Source organism: Leopardus geoffroyi, chromosome C3 (genome assembly GCF_018350155.1).
Source record: "Leopardus geoffroyi isolate Oge1 chromosome C3, O.geoffroyi_Oge1_pat1.0, whole genome shotgun sequence".
NCBI lineage: Eukaryota > Metazoa > Chordata > Mammalia > Carnivora > Felidae > Leopardus > Leopardus geoffroyi.
In genome coordinates, this window is record NC_059338.1 from 622885 (window position 1) to 641112 (window position 18228).

Sequence of the window (18228 nt, forward strand, 5' to 3'; positions counted from 1 at the left end):
CTGGCTGAAGTCGGACGCTTAACCGACTGCGCCACCCAGGCGCCCCAGAGCGTAGACTTTACTTTAAAAAAAAAAAAAAAAGTGTGGTCTTAGATTTTACATCATTGACCTTGTCTGAAGATGACTGCCTGGATAATCAGATAATAGACTCTTTGGCTTATTTTGAGTTTACTTTAGAATAATTGTGCATGATTTTGGGATGGGGGTGGATGTAGGAGTACTTAAGCCTTTTAAAAGTTTAGATTTTTTTTATTTTTGAAAATATTTTATTTATTTTTGAGGGGAGAAAGAGAAAGTGCATGCATGAGCAGAGGAGGGCAGAGAGAGAATCCTAAGCAGGCTCTTTGCTGTCAGTGCAAAGCCTGATGTGGGGCTCCATCTCACAAATTGTGAGATCATGACCTGAACCTAAATCACAAGTGTGACGGGGCACCTGGGTGGCTCAGTTGGTTAAGCATCCAACTTTGGCCCAAGTCACAATCTCACGGTTCAAGAGTTCAAGCCTTACATTGGGCTCTGTGCTGACAGCTCAGCTCAGAGCCTGGAGCCTGCTTCGAATTGTGTCTGTCTGTCTCTCTGTCCCTCCCCTGCTCTCTCTCTCTCTTTCTTTTTTTTCAAAACTAAACATTTTAAAAATATTTAAAGGGTCTGATGCTTAACCAACTGAGCTGGATTTTTTAAAATTAATTAATTTGCAAAAGTCACGTTTTGTTTCACCTTTCACCGTCTTCTGCCTAGTGCTACAAATCTAACCTTCTATGGTGTCAAAAAGGAAAATAAACTGGAGAACATAGGCTTATGCCACAAATAAGTTGCTAATGAAACCAGTTGGGAGTAATATTTGCTGCCAGGGGGTGTTGGTTGTATTTGGGTAGATGAGATCGTATCAGAAAATGGCACCACCCTTGGGAAGATCATAGTAATTCCTTTTCCTTATAGAACCCAGGTAGTTCCAGCAGCTGTGCATACCATAGAGAACGGAAAAGGGGACAGGTTTCTGAAACTTGACAGGTTTTGAGATAGACCAGCTGAAAAGTCTATAAGCTATTTTCTTTTTTTTAACGTTTATTTACTTTTTTGAGAGAGAGACAGAGTGCGAGTGGAGGAGGGGCAGAGAGAGAGGGAGACACAGAATCCGAAGCAGCCTCCAGGCTCCAGGCTGTCAGCACAGAGCCTGATGCAGGGCTTGAACCCACGAACCATGAGATCATGACCTGAGCCGAGGTCGGATGCTCAACCAGCTGAGCCACCTAGTTGCCCCTATAAGCTAACTATTTTGAATGTAGTTTCCAGGGTTCCTGCTGCAGATTTAATTACAATAGTGGCACTGTTACTTAAGAATTGATGCTACTGTGAGCATAAAAAGACTCAGGAGCTATAATGTGGAATGAGCTTGGACTGGAAGAGTAGGCAACAAGGAGCTACCGGGTCCTGGGTGGATAATTTTTTCAAAAACTATTAGTAAACTATTGTAGGCTCTTTAGAACATGTGGGTATGATTTTGGTATAATTTTAAATGTAGTTTTTAACTTAAGTTTTTTAAGTTGTAGTAAAAATGTTTAAAATGTATCATTTTAACCATTTTTAAGTATATAATTCAGTGCCATTCGGTACACTGACCATGTTATGCAGTCATTAGCTTTATGCATCTCTAGGACTTTGTCGTTCCCTAAACAAAAACTGTGTCCATTACATAGTAACTCCCCCTTTCCCCATCTTCCCAGCTCCTAGTAACCTTTTCTATTCTCTGTCTCTATGAATTTGCCTATTCTAGGTACCTCATGTAAGTGGAATCATGCAATATTTGTCTCTTTGCGTCTTCTTACTTAGCATAGCGTGTTCAGAGTTTGTCCATATTGTGGCATGTGTCAGAAGTTCACTCCTTTTTAATGCTGAAAAATATTTCATTGTATGTGTATACCACATTTTGTTTATTCATCCATTTATGGACACTTGGAATTGGCTGGAAGTAAGTTGTAGACATCACAAATCCTCTGCAGCATGCTTCCCTTAAAGAAGGATATTTTTCTGTATGACCATGTTATCAATGCTGGAAAAATTAATAGCCGTTTTGTATTCTACTTGGTCCATATTCTTGGAAGTCTTTAGATATTAGTTAGCTGTTGCGGAGCACTGGGTCATTGTTGTTTGAGTAAGATGGTAACTAGGATAGTAAAGATATGGCAGTCTCGGTGTTTGGGAATTTTTGTACATATTTTCTGCAAAAATAATTGTGAGTCAAGGTGTGTGTGTTTATAAAATTCATTTTTTGAGGAATGAGGTTTTTTGCAGGACTTTTTAGCTTATTTTCCTTACCACGAATTTTCCCTTCTGCAGTCTGGAATGAATTATAGATTATTCTGCTTTGGGGAAAGTTTAATTGGGTTATATCACTTTAGGGAGTATAGGGAGAATACAGATGTAAAACCTGGAACAGAAGGCTCCCTGTAGTCCACTGTGTCCGGGCCAGGGCTATGCCTTCCTGGCTGTTACTTCGTCTTTAAAGCAAAGGCAATTGGTGTGTGTGTCAGGGAGTGGGGCTGGGGGATGGTGGTGAGGACTAGGTGTAGTTGTTATTCTTCTAAATGCTGGGTTGTTTGATTAGAGAATGTGCCCAAGAGTCAAATGCTATTGATTCATTCTGAATTCAAAGTTAACCTTTAGAAACTTTTAGTTTCCTTTTCTCCTTTGACATGAATAAGACTGTGTATGAAAAAGTTAGGAGTCACTGAATCTGAAGGAAATTAATTTTTTCAGCCCAGGAAACACACTTGAAAGATGGGGACCAATAGTTAGGCCTTTGACTGATACGCCACGTGACTGCACCGGATCCAGATCTTGGCAATCCTTTTGGAAGCGATCCCTGCAGTCCATTAGCTATAAGCGCCTCCCCTATAAGAAGGACTTCAATTTTTCAGTGATAGGTATAGAATTTGTTTTGAGGTTCTGTCTGTACCCTCCATTTAAGCAGACATAAGTTAGTGGAAGTATCTTAGATTTGGATGATGAGAGGAGAATGGTTAACAGTTTCCCAGCTTTTATCTGTGGTTTCCCGATAGCAATCCATATTGATTAGATGTGAATGCTCTGCCCTTCTTTAGCATTCGTGGGAGATGGTCGGGAAGAAGAAGGGAGTCTCAGGACAGAAGGATGGTGGCCAAACGGAATCCAACGAGGAAGGCAAAGAAAATCGAGACCGTGACAGAGACTATAGTCGGCGACGTGGTGGGCCACCAAGACGGGGGAGAGGTGCCAGCCGTGGACGAGAGTGTATGCATGGGGCTTTAACAAAACCAGCTGTGGGTCAGTAATGTCTGGATTTCAGGGATGTCAGGGCCCTGGTAGGCTGGACCTAGTAACCATTATATCATCCTTCTGATTTTTTTCTTGCCACCATTTATTCTGAGACCTTGGTATCTCTTACATGTAGCGTTTTCTAGCTACAGCTACCAGTTTGGCATGAAATTACCTTGCAGTCATTTATAAAGTTGTCTGACTTCTAGCTCTCTGTTGTGGTTCATCACCTTTCCCCTGGTAACCATCATGTCCCATCCTTCCATCTCATTATCTCCTCTTGGTTTTGTCTCCCCACCACCGTCTGTATGTGCCACTTACATATTTACATAAATTCCATTGACTCTGTTTTGGCTATCTGTGTTTTTAATTTTAGTTCGGGGTCAGGAAAACGGATTAGATGGCACTAAGAGTGGAGGACCTTCTGGAAGAGGCACTGAACGAGGCAGAAGAGGACGTGGCAGAGGCAGAGGTGATCAGTTTCTTGGGGGGTTGGATATTGGGGGCAGGGTATTCTTACTAGTTCTGTAGGGGTTGTCTTTATTTGAAAACAAATTCACATGACATCTCATTACCTAAATTGTTGAGAAATCATGCAAATTCTAGAGATTGCTGAGTGAGCAGTGGGAAAGAAGGTAGGTGTCGTTTACGTTAATGTATTTGCTTAAGGACCCAGAAGCTCGGTCAGCAAAGGAACAATCTGTCAATAGTAGTGATTGCCTACTGTGTTGTATTAACTATACTACAGGGTGAAAGAAAGAACATCTAATAATATCAACCACTTACTATTCCAGAGTTGCCTCAATTGGCAAGGTACTTTTTATATCAGCTTTTAAACTATTTCTCCCTTCCTCTCTTTGTGTCTTTTTTTCCTTTAAGGTGGCTCTGGTAGACGGGGAGGAAGGTTTTCTGCTCAAGGAATGGGGTAAGTTTCATTGATTTGATGTCACAGTCTTTAAATTTTTCCCCCTAATCATTACCATAATATCCTAGAGCGGCTAGTGTCCTGATACCCTGAGGATAATGTGCAGCCTTAACCAAAATGTGATCAGAAAGATTTCTAGACCACTTAATCAGATGAGTGTGTAGATGTAGTGCTGGAGATAAGCATTTACTACTTGGATCGCCTCTAGCTCATAACTTCATTTGAATGCACATATCTGCTGTTTTACAAAATTCAGTGTGGATTTTATTATGATTATAGATGTCCTAACCCAAAATAGGTAGTAGACATAAATTGAGATTATTCCATGGGATTGTTCATTTTTGCTGGTGCTGCTTGGAGGTCACAGACTCTTTTAAGCTATTTTTCCCCACACCCTCAGAACCTTTAACCCAGCTGATTATGCAGAACCGGCCAATACCGATGACAACTACGGCAATAATAGCGGGAATACGTGGAACAACACTGGCCACTTCGAACCAGATGATGGGACGAGTGAGTAACTGCTTATTGTTTCTGGTCTTTAAAAACCTAAGGAAATAACTATTTTGAGGTTATGGTCATATTAAAAAGTGGAGGAATAGTTTTTGGTGCAGAGATAAGGGAGGAAGGGATGGCGATCGAAATACTGTGTGTTCTCCTTGCTGTGTGCCTGTGGGCACTTTACACGTGCTGGTTCTCTTGGTCTCCATCACTCACCTGTGAAATTGACACTGTTCGTCATCTCCACATGCCAAACCTTACACTCGAAGGGTGGTCGTGAAATTTGCTAGTATTTGAACTCAGAATTGTTTGACCCTAAGAGCCCATGCTCTTTCTGTTACACCGTGTGGCTGCCATTAGCTCCAGGTGCGTTTCCTAGTGTTTCCGTTAGGGTTTCTAGCTTTGCCTTTTGAAAAAGTATTCTTAATTAATTAATTAGTTAATTATGTCACCACTTGTAGAGATGAACAAGGCCCAGAATCAAAGCCCACTGTCAGTTTGTTTTCTGGCACTGAGATAATACCTTTTTTACCTTCATTTTTGGGAAAATCTCAGTATCTGGGCAAGAAGGAAGCCGCAGCTTTCTAGCTGTTTATTGAATAGTTTTCTGGGTGTGGAAGAATATTATGGGATTTGAATAAGGTTGCTTTTTTGGTTAGCTGACTTTTGGTGTTTGTGTCTGAGTAGGCTATATATATTTCAGGGTATGTTAGGCTTGTGGGACAGACAACCCACAATGTGTTTGGGAGTGAAAGATACTTTTACCCCTTTAAGGAAGAACAGCCCCTGGGCTGCAGAGTATTGTATTCTTACGAGATCCCCTGCTTCTTTGTGGCTGAGCCAGCACAGGAAGAACTTGAGACTTTTTTCCCTTATAAAGGGGGGAATGAGTTAATAGTAGAGTGTGAATTCAGCTTTTTAACCCCTTATCTATTTATTTGCTTTGCCCCTTTTCAAAGATCATTGATGTTTCTCTCTCTCTTTAGGAGGGTCTCTGGCACAAACAGTTTCATGTATTGCCCACAAGACGTTATATCTCAGGCCCTGAATGTTATGTGCTTTTCATTTACCAGCTATTTTACAAATTCGTTTTAAATACAGTTATCCCATTGATGGAGGCTGAAGTTGAGTTATTGACAAGATGGAAATCTGTTTTAATTCCTGGACCATTTGGCTATGAACTATCTTTTTGTTATTTTAGGAGGTATAACGCCACTCTTGATGGCTTGTAGAGGCAGTGTGGTAGCAGTCTGAATACCAGAAGTGACTGCTTTTGAGCACTAGTTTTTGGGTATTTGGCTTTTTTCTCATTGGCAGAAAAGATAATAGACATTAAGGGATTTGTTTTCAGTTGTGGATAGAAAATCAGGCATGGAGTCCCAGTCCTAGATTGCAAGCCTTAGCTGTTTTCAGCAAGGATCTGGTTTGGAAAGCAAGGAAGGATGAGGTGTGTGTTTATTTATACTGAGGAGAGAATAGCAGATTTGGGAGGTTAGAATCCGAAATCGGATTTGTGGCTGAATGAAAAGCTGTGTGATGCTGATCTCGTCTTGTGCGTGTGAACGTGTTGGGTGTAGCTTCATGCGTTCCTGCTGTTGTTAATTTCACAATATGAAGTGACATTCATGCATGATCTCTTTTTGTGTTTTCATGATAGCAAACTTCAAATTCCCTTTTTTATTTAAAAAGAAATTGAAACCTGCCCTTAAAATATCCACAGGTACAGTGGGAATTGTTTTGGGGCAAATGTTCTCATTCAGAAGCAAAATTTCACTGCTTGTGTTTTTTTTCTTTTTTGTTTCAGGACTTGATTTCAGTGGGGTTGAGGGGTCAAATTATCCCCGAAAATTTGAGACTGCTCCTGGTATGATACATCCAGGTGCCTAACTGCCCCGGATATTTTTATAGATTTTTATGAATTGGAATATCTGTGGATATGTCATTTTTCTGTTTTCCTGCTTTTTTTTTTTTTCTTTTTCTGCCTTTTTTTCTTATATTCTGTGCCTGTTTTTTCTTAAAAATTTTTGATCATTTAATGACTATTTAACATTTACATTGACTGCTTTCTGCTGACAGAATGGAAACCCTTACCTATCGCTCAGAGCCTTAGCACTCCTGCTGTTCTTTCGTGCCTTTTCAGTACAGCCTTCTTGGCCATGACTGTGCATCTTGTCTTGGATCAAGTAGGCATCTGCATTCTTCCTTTGCGTCTTAGACTAGTCACGAGAGTGCAGGAGAACATTGCTGCCTTGACAGAGAGCCCGTCAATAGGAGATAACTTCTCAGGTCACTTCCAACTCCAGGATTATGTATATGTGTTAACCCAGATCTTGGGTTCCATTTATCCAAGGCAGGTTGGATGTCAATGGAGAGGAAGAGTAGTGTCACCAAAGAGGGAGAGAAGAATATGGTTTGTAATTTGTCTGAACTGAAATTGGACTTTAGTGTGATTTGGAGAACGTTGCCATTATTAAGTGGTTCGGAATTTCCCTTGTGCGGTTATAAGTGGTCCTGGAAGAAGCATTGTAATGACTATCTTTTTCTTTATGAAATAGGGTTCTAAAGATTTTATTTTTAAGAAATCTCCACACCCAATGTAGGGCTTTGAACTCAATCCTGAGATGAGGAATCTCATGTTGTACTGACTGAGCCTACCAGGGGCCCCTAGAAGAATTTCACATGGGAATATAGGTATTAGAATATTTCTCTTCGGTGACAGTGAATATCTGAATGCCAGATTTTCATTCTTTTTTCTTTTTCTTAAAATTTTTTAATGTTTATTTCTGAGAGAGGGAGAGTGTTCACGAGCAAGTGGGGGAGGGGCAGAAAGAGGGAGACAGAACCTGAAACAGGCTCCAGGCTCCAGGCTCCGAGCCATCAGCACAGAGCCCGATGAGGGGCTCAAACTTGTGAACTGCGAGATCACGACCTGAGCCGAAATCGGACTCCCAACCCACTGAGCCACCCAGGAGCCCCAGACTGTAATTCTTAAAAGAAGTTTTCTCCATTTGGAGAGAAGGCTTGAAGAATTGGTCAACATGTACTGTTGTTTTAGAGAAGAAAATAAGGAGTGTTCTTGCCCTTTGCAGTAGTCAGGTGTTACTTCTTACTGTGGTCCTTCAGTTGAAGGGAAGAATCCTGCTTCTCGTAGAACAGTTTCCTTTTCTGAGGATATACGTACACATGAAGCAAAACAAGGGGAGTGTGGAAGGTGGTTTTACTGCTGATGGAACTTTCCTATAGAAACCATCCTGACTTTGTTATGACCAACATGGGGCGAGTATACGACTGCGTTGTCTGCGCTGTGCCCTTGGCAGGTTAGAGGTCACGTTCTGTAGGATTAGGACTGGGATAATAACAGACATGTTTGCTTTTTCCGTTTTGTCCAATGTCTTCTGAAAAGGCGTGGAAAAGAACAGACTCATGAGGGTTTCTTAGGGTTTGACCAGTGAGATCGATACACTTGACTTCTGCTGAGTATGCATTCGTACATTGAGTTCTGATAGCAGGTAGTTGTCAGTGCCCGCAGTTTGGAAGCCTGTCTTCCGCTGCCCTTCCACTGCCACATGGCGGCCATTCGTGTTCCCCCCGTCACCGCCACTCTCTCTGCCCGTCGTGCTGTCTCCTACCAGGTGAGAAGGCGTAGTGTACGTTCTGGTGTAAATTGGCTGCTGCTGTCACTTGAGTTGACCACTAAGGCAGAGGGCTTGAGGGGTCTTCAGAGGTTGCCTGGAGCATTGGACCTGTTGCCCCTCGCTCCCCCACTCCCCACTATCTCTGCTGTTAAAGCTGTGTAACAAAGCCTGGAAGTAGGTGTGAAGTCATAATCTTATGAAAAACCCTGGTCTTCTGACATATCCCTTTCTAAATAGTCTTTTCCTCCCCCCTGGAACCTAGGAATCTCTTCTGATTACTAAAATCTGGTTACTCTTTCGGCTGCCGGAACTATTAATACGTTAGTGTTTTTGCACATGCTGTGTACTGGCACTTAAGTTACTTCACTGTTTTTCCTTTATTGCCAGGTGCGTGGAGGACCGCAGCAGAGGAGTGGGGGACTGAAGACTGGAATGAAGACGTAAGTATTCCCGGGTCACTCCTCACTAGTGCTTTCTATCCCTTAGTGGTGCTTAGGGATAGAAAATGGGTATATTTCTACCCCTTCAAAATTCACCCTTAAGATTCTGACCCAAAACTTTTACATCCAAAATAGTGTTCTGAGCCAGAACATTTCACATATGTTATATGAAGGAGACTGGGCATGAACAGGACTCTATGGAACCAGACTATGGAAAGGGCAAGTGCACCTGTGTAAGTCCAATATCTGATTGTCGGATTTATCCCAGCAGGAGATGGTGGTTGGGTAGAGCACCAGAAATGGAGTTAGGCAGGTAGTGCCTTGAGTAACAGCTGCTGGTGGCCCATGACTTCTTTTGAGCCAGTTCGGCTGTTTAGTTCCTATTCGGGCACTGGTGTTTGGTCCTGTGATTGGCTTAGAGGTGGGTGCAAGGTGAGAGAGTACCGCGTCCTCGAATTCACAGTCTGGTTGGTTCTGAAGCCCAGCTTCATAGTTGAGATGAAAGTATAGATCTTCCAGCGTGACTCAACGTGGACAGCTCAGTCATGTGTGTCACAGAGGTGGCACATAAGCCAGCACTCTGAGCTCACTGGAGTAGCACTTGAATAAAAGAATTCTGCTCGTTCTTGGTCACAGTCAGGATTTTGTTGTGAACTGTAGTTTTCAGTGATCGTGGATTAAATCCTGTTTTAACATTTTTTCAGTCTGCTTTCTATACTTACATATATTTAGGCAAGGCAGCTTATATGGTGACATGGAGACCAAACTTTGGGTTTGCCAGACCTGAGTGTTTAAAATTTCAGACGCTTCAGCATTAGAGGATGATGTCTTTTCTGTTGTAACTGAGCTAGACTGCCTCGTGAATACTTTCTAGGATTTGGTTTGGTCTGTTTAAGCAACTTTCAAGAGAATGATACATTTGGGGAAGTGGATTCCCTGTTTTTGGAGAAGAGATTTTAGTCAAAAAGTGAAAACAAGGGGCGCCTGGGTGGCGCAGTCGGTTAAGCGTCCGACTTCAGCCAGGTCACGATCTTGCGGTCCGTGAGTTCGAGCCCCGCGTCGGGCTCTGGGCTGATGGCTCAGAGCCTGGAGCCTGTTTCTGATTCTGTGTCTCCCTCTCTCTCTGCCCCTCCCCCGTTCATGCTCTGTCTCTCTCTGTCCCAAAAATAAATAAACGTTAAAAAAAATTAAAAAAAAAAAAAAAAAAAAAGTGAAAACAAAACCAAAGCAAGTTTTGAATGGTGGAATGAGTTATTCCCTACAATTGTTTAGCTAATTTTAGGGTCTTAGAATGCAAAGGGTAGGTGTAATAAAGTCACTATTAAGGCAAAAATTGCATATAGTTGAAATCATCCCTTCAGAGACCCTAATTCACCAGCACTTGGGTCCTTACTGCTCAAAAGCCAGGAATGAATTTCTTTCATTTTGTCTTTGTCTTGGCTGTAACATTTCTTTCTTTGAGAGGAGCAGTGGAAGATAAAGTTTGGTTTGGGTAAGGGTGTGAGTTGGGAACTCTAATGGGAAAGTATAAAAGGGTTTTCTCTCTTTTTTGTAACATGGGTATTCAGCTTTCTGTAAGTTCAGCGTGCATATCATGTGACTCCCATTGTATTTCATAGGGTTTCTTGATTTTACACTCTTGATAAAGTCATATCTAGAAGGGTAATGGAGGTCAGTCCATGTAGGTTCCTCCGGCTAGGTGGTTTTCTCTTCTGAGCGTTTTCCCTTTTCCTTGGTGTTAAGTTCCCCTTACCTGAGCCAGGTTTCTGACTAGTCCACTTAACACCAGAAGTGACTAATCCTTCTGTTTTCCAGCTTTCTGAGACCAAGATCTTCACTGCCTCTAATGTGTCTTCAGTGCCTCTGCCTGCGGAGAATGTGACAATCACTGCTGGTCAGAGGCAAGTGTGTGGTAAAGTTCAGTGTCCTTTCCCAAATGGGCCTGGTGAGAAGGGGCTGTAAGGAAGAGCAGCAGTGGGCCTTCTCGAGCTCCCATGGTGCTGGCAGTAACGGGAAGCAAGCATGTGAGGCTGATCGGGTTATAAGAGTTGGTCTACTGAATGGGAGTCCATTTTTTACAATTTTAAAGATGATTCTTTCCAGAATAGCCCCTTTAATTACATAGGTCAACCTGAATTAAAACTTAGCACGATTGAGCTTGTCTGGTGTAAGGTAAAGTTAAACATGGAAATGTTTTCATTTATTTCAGTTTGCAGAACTGTTCAGTAGCTGCTTCTCCTGCTTTATAATAATGATCTTTGTCTGCCAAGCCTACTGAGTGAAATGGTCATTTTCCCCCTAGGATCTGGCCAATGAATTTTTTAGAACTTGAACCTTAGTTATTGGGGTTAGTAGAGGGAGGTGCACTTACTAGGAATATTTTTATTCCCAGAAAGCCTCTTGGATTATTTCTAGACCCGGGTATGATAGCTGTTAACTCAGAAGCCCGAAGCGTGCTAGCAATAGGACATTAGGGGCATCAGAGGCGATGTGTGTTGTTTTTCTGACACCAGTATCTCATTTTACTGACATCAGTCCTTCAATTCTCTGAACACCAACAAGTATTTAGTAATTCAGTTCAGTTCTGCCACTTGCCAGAGTTAGCACAGACCCTGATTGATGCCTCCATCCCAGAAGACTGCCCTTGCTTCCGAGGTGTGAGGTCCACTGCAGATGAGTGCCCAGGCTGCCCACACCCTTCTGCCTGGCTGACTGCAGATTTGGGGATTCTCGCAGCCTACCCCACCCCTCACCCCCTGCTTAGGTTCAGAAATCTGCTAGAATGACTCGGAACTCAGGGAAGAGTTACTTGCCATAACTGGTTTGTTATAACCAGTACTCAGGTACAGTGGCCAGTTGAAAGAGATGCACACACAGGGCAGGGGGTGGGGTGCCTTCCCAGTACATTCATCAACATTCAGTGCATCCACTAACCCAGAAGCTCACTGAATCTCCCTGTTTTAGAGTTTTAATCAAAGTTTCATTACTTAGATAGGCCTGATTGACTAAGCCATTGGCTGTCGAAGGCAGTCGCCAAGCTCGTTCTGATTCTAGAAGTGGGTAAAGAGAGAGTGCTGGGGCTGAAAGTTCTAACCCTCTAATCCCATTGCTGGTATTCCTGGTGGCAGCCCACTTCCTGCAGCTCTGGGGGGATGGGGCTCCCAACCCTGAGTAACCTCGTTAGCGTGGACTTTGGTTGAAAGAGGCTCATTACGAATAACAAGAGACACATAGGAAATTTTAAGGGTTTTAGGAGCTCTGTGCTGAGAACTAGAGGCAAAGCGGAACTATACGTGTGCTCCTTAGACCACAGGTGACTTGGGAAGTTCTATGGAAGTTGGGGGGTCAATTCCAAAGATACTTGAAGGTGCCAGTGCTCTGACAAGTTTTTGTGTATTAGGTATTGGTAATGGCAGGTATTCATTATTAAAATATTCATTAAAAATTTTGTAAATTTTGGCCCAGATGTGAAGCTGTTGCATTAAAACTAACATTTGTTATTCCATTAAACTAATTTAACTAAATTGAAATATTTAACATTATGGTTGACAGTGCCTTTAGAACACAGCTAGATCCTGTAGTGGTTTTTACACATCATTTATTTTGGTCAATTAAGCATTTCTGGTCTTTGTGTTTTTGATGAGTGACTTTATTTTGATCTGACCATACTCTGGGAGTTGGGAATGCTAGAATGTTCTGTCATTATTCATGAGTATATTCTGTCTCTCCACTAGAATCGACCTTGCTGTTCTGTTGGGGAAGACACCATCTTCAATGGAGAATGATTCCTCTAATCTGGATCCATCTCAGGCTCCTTCTCTTGCGCAGCCTCTGGTGTTCAGTAATTCAAAGCAGAGCGCCATAACCCAGCCTGCTTCAGGAAACTCATTCTCTCATCACAGTATGGTAAGTAGGAGACCCAGTGCCCTTTAACTCCAGCACGTACATGGAGTACTGCCTTCCGGTGACAGGTTTGGGGTGGGGTAAAACGTCCCCTTTCAGTAGCCTTAAGTAGCCCCCACTGGGCGCCTGGGTGGCGCAGTTGGTTAAGCGTCCGACTTCAGCCAGGTCACGATCTCGCGGTCCGTGAGTTCGAGCCCCGCGTCGGGCTCTGGGCTGATGGCTCAGAGCCTGGAGCCTGTTTCTGATTCTGTGTCTCCCTCTCTCTCTGCCCCTCCCCCGTTCATGCTCTGTCTCTCTCTGTCCCAAAAATAAATAAACGTTGAAAAAAAAAAATTAAAAAAAAAAAAAAAAAAAAGTAGCCCCCACTAAGTAGCCTTGGTGGTAGGGACACAGAGTTGGGTAGTAGGGTGCTGTGCAGTAGGAGGACTTAGTTTTGGACAGACTGAATCTTCCTCTAAAAGTGAGTCCATATCACTTACCAGACACTCACTGTGCCAAGTGTTAATTTGCTGTTGAAGAGGAAAAAAAACGACATCAAATTTTAATCCTTTTTCAATTCTAGTTAAACTTTGATGGGAAGTTGTAGCACTTGCCTATTTCTCGATAGCAGAATTGCCATATAAATCTGTTTAAACCAGATGTTTCTGGACTCAGCTTCCAAAAACTTGGGGTTTTCCTGAATGTCGCTGCTTACTAGCTGCCCCTCCCCTTCTCTGTAGGTGGGGATAAGAGCGCTTGCTCTGCCTGCCATACAGGGCTGTGGGAACATGAACTAAGATTGTGGATAAGGCCACACAGATGGGGGAGCAGCAGTGGTATTAGTTATTAACACCTAGAGTACCTCAGGCATGTGCATTGTTGACTCAGTTAAGAAATTCAAGGTCGTTAGTTAACGACCAAAGCAAAGGAATCATTTAAGGGTAAACAGTGATGCAAGGACCAGTGTTTTTTTTTTAACAAATCATAAGAAAAACTTTCTCTTTTTTTCTTTTTGCATATAATTTTATTTTTCCAGTAGTAGGATTATAACGATTACTTCATTTTTATTATTTTTTAATGTCTGTTTATTTTGAGAGAAAGTGCACACGAGTGTGCAGGGAGGAGCAGAGAGAGAGGGAGACTCCAAGCAGGCTCCACACTGTCATCGCAGAGCTCAGTGTTGGGCTCGATCCCATGACTTTGAGATCACAACCTGAGCTGCTATCAAGAGTCAGATGCTTGGGCGCCTAGGTGGCTCGCTCGGTTGAGCGTCCAACTCTTGGTTTTGGCTCAGGTCCTGATTGCGGTGTCGTGGGATCAAGCCTCATGTCAGGCTCTGTGCTGAGCATGGAGCCTGCTTAAGATTCTTTCTCCCTCTGCCCCTCTCCCCTGCTTGTGTTTTTTCTCTCTTAAAAAAAAAAAAAGAAAGAAACATTAGAGAACCAATTTTCCCTAAAATTTAATAGATGTAAAACAAAATTTTAATATAAATAACATAGGAGCTCCCTATACACGGACATTACATAATATGCTGTATCTTTAAAGCTTTGCACTTGTAGAATATCTGATAATCGTTACCATGTGGGATCATCTCCCTGCCATAGTCCTATACTTTTAACTCAACTTCGGGTGTTTGTGTTTTTGTTCGTATAATTTTGTGACATAGACTGAAGTGGGAAAAATGTCTTCCCTTGAGTTGGACTGATTGGTTTCGTTTAAGAGAGCGCTGCTCTTTGATGGTGATGAGGAAGGATATGGTTGAATAAGAACCTAAGGGAAACTAGATCGAATCTCCCTGAAGATGTTTTGGAGTAGTCAAGGCCATGTGGTTCATCTGCTGGACTAGGCTGCTGGACTAGGCTGGCGGTCTTACCTAGCAGTAGGGAGTGGGGGAAATCCCCCAAAAGCATAAGAGTAAATTTCGTTTTCTTATTCGTGATTGTCCTATAGAACTTGGATACACACAGAGAAAATGAATCATACGGACTCATTATTTGATTGTGTGGTGCAGAGATGTTGACAGGCCCTTAGCTTTCTTTTCTTTGTCTTGAAGTGAGGCTCCGGTTAGCTCTCCTTGTTACTTTTGAGCTGTTCAGTGGAAGGGGCAAAATGAGCCTTAATGACTGAACTGAAATTTCGTATTAGCCTTCATATTAATTTAGTAATCAAGTACTGCTTGGAGCGCCTGGGCAGTTAAGTGTCCGACTTCAGCTTAGGTCATGACCTCACAGTTCGTGGGTTTGAGCCCCCCACGTTGGGCTCTGTGCTGACAGCTCGGACCCTGGAGCCTGGTTTGGATTCTATGTCTCCCTCTCTCTCTGCTCCTACTCCATTCACACTCTGTCTCTCTCTCAAAAATAAACAAACATGGGGCTCCTGGGTGGTGCAGTCGGTTAAGCGTCCGACTTCAGCCAGGTCACGATCTCGCGGTCCGTGAGTTCGAGCCCCGCGTCGGGCTCTGGGCTGATGGCTCAGAGCCTGGAACCTGTTTCCCTCTCTCTGTGTCTCCCTCTCTCTCTGCCCCTCCCCCGTTCATGCCCTGTCTCTCTCTGTCCCAAAAATAAATAAACGTTGAAAAAAAAAATTAAAAAAAAAAAAAAAAACAAGCATTAAAAAACAGTTTAAAAAAATAATCAAATACTGGGTGATGTAAGCCTTTTTATTTATTTATTTACTTATTTTTGAGAGTGTGCGTGTGCAAGTGAGTGAGGGGCAGAGGGAGAAAGAGAGAAGCAGGGCTCACCCGAAGTAGGGTTTGTGTTTGTCCGAAGTGGGGCTCTTGCTCACCCGACATAGGGCTCGAACTCATGAACCGTGAGATCATGACCTGAGCTGAGGTCAGATGCTTAACAACTGAGCCACCTAGATGCCTGATGTAAACCTTTAAAAGGAAAAAAATTCCGGGGTGCCTGGGTAGCTCAATTGGTTGTGTCTGACTTTTGATTTGGGCTCAGGTCATGTTGTGAGATCGAGCCTTACATTGGGCTCCATGCTGAGTGTGGAACCTGCTTGGGATTCTCTCTCCCTCTCCCTTTCCCCTGCTGCTCTCTCAAAATAAATAAATAAGCATTTGAAAAAAAAACTTACAAAAAAATAAAAAAAAATTTTTAAAGGAGAAAAATTCCACCAGTCATTAGATCTTTATACCTGAGGAGGGAGGAAGTAACGGTGTAAATTTTAATGATGCTTATTGTGTACCATACATATATCAAATACTTTAATACATTATTTCATCCCCCTACAGCTTTATGCAGTACTATTTTCATTTGCTTTCAGGTGAGGAAAATGAAGTACAGAGAAATCACAAATAGGTTTTTCCACAATTACGTAGCCAGGATTTGGGCCTAGGCAGTCTGACTCCAGAGACGGTGCTCTAATGGACTAGACTGGGTACTCAGTCTGGTGGTATTCTTTACTTGTCGGGTCTCTCCTGGCTCCCCCTGTGTCTGAGTGACTTTCCAAGTGTTTCCAAGTGGTGAACACATCTGCTTGCCGTAGGTCTCTCTCATCCCTGTCTGTGTCGGTCTGCAGGTGAGCATGTTGGGGAAAGGGTTTGGCGATGTCGGCGAAGCCAAAGGTGGCAGCACCACGGGCTCTCAGTTCTTGGAGCAGTTCAAGACTGCTCAGGCCCTGGCCCAGCTGGCGGCACAGCATTCTCAGCCTGGAACCACCGCCACCTCCTCTTGGGACATGGGCTCCGCCTCACAGTCCCCATCGCTGGTGCAGTACGGTGAGAAGGGTGGAAAGTGACGTGTTGGAACATTACCACCAGGAGCTTGCAGGAGTCGGGGGTGGGGAATGTTTCTTGAAGTCAGGAGAAGGACAGCCACCTGGCTAGTTTCCCATGACTGATACCCTCTAGTCACACAGGCTGAGTTCAGAAAGCTAGGAAGTAGTAAAAAGTTTGAGGCTCGGTGTCTCTTTAACCGAGTTTAGACACCTACATCGTAGTTGCAGTCTTCAGTGTTTGAAAAAACATTGCCTTAGGAGGTTTGTGGGCTTGGCATTATGTAGGACCTTTCGCTCTAAACATGGACAGTTTGTAGGTTCCTGTCTTACACAACCAGGCTAATAGTGCTGATTTGATTAGGCTGTACTTAGAACAGATACGATGTGTGATTGTCACTTTTAGAAATGAGAGTGAGTCCTAGATGAGGACTTGTTTATGTGACGTACTGATTCTCGAGGGCCTTGTTTATGGCTCGAGAGAGGATAATAGCGTTTCACTGACGTTCATCAGCATCCCTGACCCCATACATACCGGGACTCTCCATGCAGATTTGAAGAACCCAGACGATTCCACAGTGCACAGCCCCTTCAGCAAACGCCAGGCTTTCACCCCGTCTTCAGCCATGATGGAGGTGTTCCTTCAGGAGAAGCCGCCCACGGTGGCCACCTCCACCACTGCACCTCCACCGCCCTCTTCTCCTCTGCCGAGCAAATCCACCTCGGCCCCACAGATGTCTCCCGGGTCTTCAGATAACCAGTCCTCCAGCCCTCAGCCAGCACAGCAGAAATTGAAACAGCAGAAGAAAAAGGCCTCCTTGACTTCTAAGGTACTTGAACTTTGTGATGGGTGTCCTTTTAGGGCAAAGGGGATGTGGGATTTGGGAATCAAGATCGTGAGGGGATAGTTTGCAAATTTGAAACAGGTTTTTTTTTTTTATCAGTCTTATAGTAAGATTGTAATAAAACCATTACCTTCTCGTTACAGATTCCTGCTCTGGCTGTGGAGATGCCTGGCTCAGCAGATATCTCAGGGCTAAACCTGCAGTTTGGGGCATTGCAGTTTGGGTCAGAGCCTGTCCTTTCTGATTACGAGTCCACCCCCACCACGAGCGCCTCTTCAAGCCAGGCTCCAAGTAGCCTCTATACCAGCACAGCCAGGTAGAGGGGAAACCTCAGTCAAGACTTTTTTTGTCAGGCTTTTACCACTTTTTCTGTCTCTTGCCGATTCCTAGAACTCCAAAGAGGCCCAAGCCTCTGACTGAAGGAAAAGTAGCCGATTGTAGCATTTTGTTAAGCATTTCAAAATACTGTTACTAAGATTATCTGTAACACTAAACAGATGGAAATATACCTCTTGCATACTTCTGGAGTGTCCACGCCTAGTTCTTGTTTTTTGTTTTTTTGGTTTTTTAACAGAAGCATCCACCACTTTGTTTTTGTTTTTAAGTTTTTATTTGAGAGAGAGAGCACATGTCTGTGTGCTGTTCCTTGGGGGGGGGGGGGGGGGGGCTGGGGGGGCAGGGCAGGGAAAGAGAAAAATTCAAAGCAGGCTCCACGCTGGAACTCTTGAACCATGAGATCATGACCTGAGCCAAAATCAAGAGTCGGACGCACAACTGGCTGAGCCTCCCAGGCGTCCCCACGCCCAGTTCTTAAGAGGTGCGTGTAGCACCTCTAACAGGAGGACCTTGGCATCTGGCTAAAAATGCTTTTGACATCTTTGGTCCTTTGGTGTGGGCCTTATGCATATGAAGGGTAGGACTCTGGCCTCCTAAGAAAGAGGTAGTAGCATCAATAGATGACACAAGTGAAAAAGAGCCTT

General features: G+C 43.4%; 1 protein-coding gene across 50 annotated transcripts in view; it reads left to right on the forward strand.

Moving 5' to 3' along the window:
• UBAP2L (ubiquitin associated protein 2 like) overlaps positions 1 to 18228 on the forward strand; it is a 40471-nt gene that overhangs the window by 7281 nt on the left and 14962 nt on the right. For 15 of the 50 annotated variants that reach the window (XM_045455952.1, XM_045455968.1, XM_045455945.1 and 12 more), the window contains exons 5-14: positions 3102 to 3270; positions 3671 to 3766; positions 4174 to 4219; positions 4620 to 4732; positions 8743 to 8795; positions 10611 to 10696; positions 12530 to 12701; positions 16209 to 16407; positions 16956 to 17233; positions 17392 to 17564. In XM_045455952.1, coding sequence (XP_045311908.1) covers positions 3102 to 3270; positions 3671 to 3766; positions 4174 to 4219; positions 4620 to 4732; positions 8743 to 8795; positions 10611 to 10696; positions 12530 to 12701; positions 16209 to 16407; positions 16956 to 17233; positions 17392 to 17564 — 1385 coding nt within the window. Of the gene's footprint in view, positions 1 to 3101; positions 3304 to 3670; positions 3767 to 4173; positions 4220 to 4619; positions 4733 to 6524; positions 6600 to 8742; positions 8796 to 10610; positions 10697 to 12529; positions 12702 to 16208; positions 16408 to 16955; positions 17234 to 17391; positions 17565 to 18228 lie in introns of all 50 variants that reach the window. The other 35 variants (XM_045455941.1, XM_045455962.1, XM_045455930.1 and 32 more) reach the window with 5 other exon arrangements.